The following is a 5,986-nucleotide window of genomic DNA, read 5'->3' as shown; positions in this document are numbered from 1 at the left end:
CCTTAGCCGGTTGAGCTATAGGCGCTGAGCCTTGTTTTTGTTTTTAATGAGTTCCCACTGTGTTTCTCAGGGGTGGCCTCAAGCAGTCCTTCCATAGTTGTTTGGCGGGTCCAGGCTGGGGATTCGAACCCGCCACCTTAGGTGTATGTGGCTGGCGCCTTAGCCGGTTGAGCCACAGGCACCAAGCCCTCTCAGTGGTTTTAATAGTAAAGAATTGAAAACAACAAATTCCCAATATCAGAAAAATTGTTTAAGTATGGAATATCTATTTGTATATACTGCTGTACTTAAAAGTGAAGCTAAAGAGTTGATGATGATATGGGTAAAATGTTAGTGGTATAATATATGAAGAAAAAAGCTACATTCAATTTTGTATATACATTTGGACTTAATTTTTACTTACAGATAAGAAAAAACAAGAAAGAAATATGCAAACATAATAGTGAATACCTCCAGGTAGTAAGATTTGGAGTGTGTGCCCCCCTGTGCATTAGTGAGGACCTGTTACTTTTATAATCAGGAAAAAGCAATATAAAAAAAATATACTGCACAATGAGAATTACAGTTGTGAACATTAACTTAGGCAAATCACATGTGTCCTTTTAGCTCCTGAAGCTGAAGGAGATGTACCAGAACTTTATCATCAAAGGAAAGGGGAAATAGCAAGATGTTGGATCAAGTACTGTTTGACTCTTATGCAAAATGCCCAACTCTCTATGCAGGTAATCCAGGCAAAAGTTGCCTTTTTCTTCCTTAAATAAACAAGATGTAAGTTAAAGCTCAGAATGGGGATTATGCTCATTGAGCTCACTGTATGTTATGAAAGGCATGTAAAATACTCTCAAGTAGTCATTTCTTGCCTTCCTCCTCTCAACCTTTTAAAATCTTGTCATTCAGGCTTGGCGCCCATAGCTCAGTGAGTAGGGCGCCAGCCACATACACCTGAGGTGGCAGGTTTGAGCCCTGTCCGGACCTGCTACAACAACAATGACAACTGCAACCCAGAATAGCCAGGTGTTGTGGCAGGAGCCTGTAATCCCAGCTACTCCGGAGGCTGAGGCAAGAGAATTGCTTAAGCCCAAGAGTTGGAGTTGATGCCACGGCACTCTATTGAGGGCAACGTAATGAGACTGTGTCTCAAAAAAAAAAAACAAAACTTGTCATTCAAAGCCTATCTTAAATTCTACCTCTTCCTTGAAGATTTTACTTTAGCTAAAATATAAGAGGTGGGATAGACATGTTATTCTTTTATCTTTTTTTTAGAGACAGAGTCTTACTTTATTGCCCTTGGTAGAGTGCTGTGCTGTCACAGCTAACAGCAACCTTCAGCTCTTGGGCTCAGGCAATTCTCTTGCCTCAGTCTCCCTAGTAGCTGGGACCACAGGCACCCACCACAATGCCTGGCTATTTTTTGTTGCAGTTTGGCTGGGGTCGGGTTTGAACCCTTGGGGCCGGTGCCCTACTCACTGAGCCACAGGCGATGCCCAATCTTTTTTTTGTTTGTTTGTTTTAAGACAAGGTCTCACTCTTGTCTGGGCCGAAGTGTAGTGATGTCATCATAGCCCACTGCAACCTCAAACCCCTGGGTTCAAGTAATTCTGCCTCAGCCCCCTGAATAGCTGGGACTATTGGTGTGCCCTACACCCAGATAATTTTTTAATTTTTTTGTAGAGTTGAGGTCTTGTTACATTGCCCAGGCTGGTCTCTAACTCCTATGCTCAAGTGATGTTCTTGCTTTGGCTTCCCAAAGTGCTAGGATTACAGCACTGGTGAGCCACCATGGTTGGTCTGATCTTACGAGTTTTTTTTTTTTTTAATTATCTAAAAGATTTTTTTCTCTATACAGAAATTTTACCTAGCCAAATATGTTAGTCATTTTCTCTGTTGCTTCTAAATTTTTTATGATAAACATCTTCCTCCTTTAAACTCAAGAACTTTTTTTGCACCTTCCTAAGGCACTTAAATTCTGTTTTGTATTATCCCTATTTGTATTTCTTATTATTATTCTTACTTGTAATTTATTGCTTTTTATTTTTTTTTTTTAATTTTTTAATTTTTTTTTTTTTGAGACAGAGCCTCAAGCTGTCCTCCTGGGTAGAGTGCTGAGGCATCACAGCTCACAGCAACCTCCAACTCCTGGGCTCAAGCGAGTCTCCTGCCTCTGCCTCCCAAGTAGCTGGGACCACAGGCGCCCGCCACAACACCTGGCTATTTTTTGGTTGCAGCTATCATTGTCTGGTGGGCCCGGGCTGGATTTGAACCCGCCATCTTGGGTGTACATGGTTGGTGCCTTAGCCACTTGAGCCACAGGCACCGAGCCTAATTTATTTCTTTATATCCTTTTAAACTGTAAGAAACTATTTCCTGAGGGCAGGAAATAGTTTTTACTAATCTTAATATACTGTTGTGTTATCTTACACATAGCCTGGACTTGATAAAATCTATAAGGGTAGACTTTTAAGAAATAGCTCACGGTGGCCAGGTGCAGTGGCTTATACCTGTAATCCTAGTACTTTGGGAGACTAAAATAGGGGGAGCACTTGTGGCCAAGAGTTTGAAACCATCCTGAGTAACATAGTAAAATCCTCTTTCTCCAGAAAAATAAAAAAATAAAATCTTCCAGGTGTTGTACATGCCTGTAGACCCAGCTATTCAGGAGGCTGAAGAAGGTGGATTGCTTGAGCCCAGTAGTTCAAGACTACAGTGAGCCATGGTGCTGCCATTGCTGTTCAGCCTGAGTGACAAAGTGAAACCCTGTTTCTTAAAAAGAGGAAAAGAAATAGCATGGAAGCAGAACTGATGGCAGTGAAGAGCATGGACTCTGGAAATATATTATTTATTTATAAACCCTGGCCCTGCTTTGTAGGTGGGAGCTACTGGGTGGTTGGAGCCTTGAAGTGTTTTTAGAAAGATTATTAGAGAGGTGATGTCAAGTGAAAAAGAAGAAAAGGCCTTGGGGCTAAGCATTAAAGAATCTGATGTTCGATTTTATTGGTCAGGAAGAACTTACTCTATTGTTCTTAACCATCTTAGATTTTTTAATTTTCTTTTACCCATTGGGGATAAGGAAGATAACTTTAACTGTGGAGGTAGATTTAATTCTGTATTCCCTTAATTTTTTAAATTAATTTATTAATTATTTTGAGACCGAGTCTCACTCTGTCACCCTGGGTAGAGTGTTGTGGTGTCAGCTTAGTTCACAGCAACCTTTTTTTTTTGAGATGGGAGCCTCAAGCTGTCCCCCTAGGCAGAGTGCCGTGGCATCTCAGCTCACAGCAACCTCCAACTACTGGGCTCAAGCGAGTCTCCTGCCTCTGCCTCCCAAGTAGCTGGGACCACAGGCGCCCACCACAACGCCCGGCTATTTTTTGGTTGCAGCCGTCATTGTTTGGCGGGCCCAGGCTGGATTCAAACCTGCCACCTTGGGTGTACATAGCTGGCGCCTTAGCCACTTGAGCCACAGGCGCCGAGCCAGTTCACAGCAACCTTAAGCTCTTAGGCTCAAGTGATCTGTTGCCTCAGCATCCTCAGGAGCTAAGGACTACAGGGGCCCATCACAATGCCCAGCTAATTTTTCTAGTTTTAGTAGAGATGGGTCTTGATTTTGCTCAGGCTCAACTGTCTTCATTGTCTTTAAGAGATGTAGAGAATTTCTGTATGTATATTTCACTGAATAAGAGGATAAACATCATATCACTAATCTTAATGGTATCCTTGTGAAATAGTTTTAGGATGTAGATTACAGTCTTACTATAAAATTATAAAAACTACTAAAATTTAAGTACTAGTTAAAAAGTAAATACTTTTAAGTCCTGATAATGTACCATGTACATACGTATGTTTTACAGTTCTCAAGATACTTTCATATGTAGCATTTATCTCATTTGAAAGAGTTAACTATAGATGAGTTTGAATTCCTCAAATTCAGAGAGAATAAGTAATATATCTTTATTTTTTAAAATACTTTTTTCATGTTTCTTGAGTTTTTAATATAAGTGGAATATGATTAGAAGAAAGAAAGAAATTTTGAGACGTGTTTAGGATTATAATACTTCCCTAAAGCAGGCTGGGAAATAGAGTTTTCTTTACTGTTAAGTTTGCTTTAATATTATTTGACAGGAAGAGGTGAATGTCTGCTTAACCATAACTTACTTTTTTTCTTTCAGGACAACATAGGAGAGCTTGATCTTGATAAACAGTCTGAACTTAGAGCTTTAAGGAAAAAAGAACTGGATGAGGAAGAAAACATTAGGAAAAAAGCTGTGCAGTTTGGAACTGGTGAACTGTGTGATGCCATCTCTGCAGTAGAAGAGAAAGTGAGCTATTTGAGACCTTTAGATTTTGAAGAAGCCAGGGAACTTTTCTTGTTGGGTCAGCATTATGTCTTTGAGGCAAAAGAGTTCTTTCAGATTGATGGTTATGTCACTGACCATATTGAAGTTGTCCAAGACCACAGTGCTCTGTTTAAGGTGCTTGCATTCTTTGAAACTGACATGGAGAGGCGGTGCAAGATGCATAAACGCAGAATAGCCATGCTAGAGCCTCTAATTGTAGACCTGAATCCACAGTATTACCTGTTGGTCAATAGACAGATTCAGTTTGAAATTGCACATGCATACTATGATATGATGGATTTGAAGGTTGCCATTGCTGACAAGCTAAGGGATCCTGATTCACACATCATTAAAAAAATAAATAATCTTAATAAGTCAGCATTGAAGTACTACCAGCTTTTCTTAGACTCCCTGAGAGATCCAAATAAAGTATTTCCTGAGCATATAGGGGAGGATGTTCTTCGCCCTGCCATGTTAGCTAAGTTTCGAGTTGCCCGTCTCTATGGCAAAATAATTACTGCAGATCCCAAGAAAGAACTAGAAAATTTGGCAACCTCGTTGGAACATTATAAATTTATTGTTGATTACTGTGAAAAGCACCCTGAGGCTGCCCAAGAAATAGAAGTTGAGCTAGAACTTAGTAAAGAGATGGTTAGTCTTCTCCCAACAAAAATAGAGAGATTCAGAACCAAGATGGCCCTGACTTAATGTTTGTTTTGAAAGAATGGAAATGTGCAATATGGAAATGATTTTTTTCCTTAGTCAACAGGTCCAGTTCCACTGTAATATTTACCTGTATAGCCAGATGATTGCAGTTTGAGCTTGAGACACAGTCAGATAAACCAAGTCTTTCCTAGGATTTTAATCAACATGATGTTAATAATTGATATCTAATTATGTAAATTGCCTTGTAAACGTGAAACATGATTTATATTCTGAATTGCTTGTTTCCTATTTCAGAATTTCTTGCCTCAGTTTCTAAATGTAGATCCTTTGTTGGCTAGTACTTGATAGGTTCCTAACAAAGGAAAATGTTGGATAATGTACCTAATAGACAAAACTGTTACTATATTAAAATTGAAAAAATAACTTCATATAGTTATTCTAAATATTTGCTTTCCTAAATTCCTAAAGAAATCTTTCCCTTTTGAAAATACTAAAAGCTAAGTTATTTTGTTGTATTGTGTTATAAATGGGGGGAAGGCCTTGCTGGAAGTACAGTAAATTGACTTGTCTCACTAATAAAAACTTCCATTTCCCCTTTTGTTTTCTTATAAGAATTGGTTTTATTTTTGATGCTCCAAAAGTATTAAAATACTTGAAGCCAGAGAAGAATATTTCTTCAATAATATTGCACAGTTAGAAAACACTAAAATAATTCACTTAATAAGTATTTATTGAGCTGTGACTGTATGCCAGAAAATCTTATCGTCTGCAATAAATTTTCTCATCAGAGGATTCTGGTATATTTATAAACGTTTAAGCCCTGCTGAAAAGGATATGTACATCAGAATTAAATATTGTTAAATGTGTTAGTCATTTTAAGAAATGCAGAATTGGGCTCGGCGCCTATAGCTCAACCGGCTAAGGCGCCAGCCACGTACACCTAAGGTGGCGGGTTTGAATCCCCAGCCCGGACCCGCCAAACAACA

General features: G+C 39.1%; 1 protein-coding gene across 1 annotated transcript in view; it reads left to right on the top strand.

Annotated features, from left to right (window-relative positions):
* KIF1BP (KIF1 binding protein) overlaps positions 1-5,577 on the top strand; it is a 34,643-nt gene extending 29,066 nt beyond the window's left edge. Inside the window, exons 6-7 of the mRNA XM_003783608.2 lie at positions 607-722; positions 4,167-5,577. Coding sequence (XP_003783656.1) covers positions 607-722; positions 4,167-5,042 — 992 coding nt within the window. The 3' untranslated portion in view covers positions 5,043-5,577. The remainder of the gene's footprint in view (positions 1-606; positions 723-4,166) is intronic.
* The last annotated feature ends 409 nt before the right edge of the window (positions 5,578-5,986 follow it).

Source organism: Otolemur garnettii, unplaced genomic scaffold, assembly GCF_000181295.1.
Source record: "Otolemur garnettii isolate 467f Iridium unplaced genomic scaffold, OtoGar3 scaffold00008, whole genome shotgun sequence".
Lineage (NCBI taxonomy): Eukaryota > Metazoa > Chordata > Mammalia > Primates > Galagidae > Otolemur > Otolemur garnettii.
This window is presented reverse-complemented; position numbering and strand designations above follow the sequence as displayed.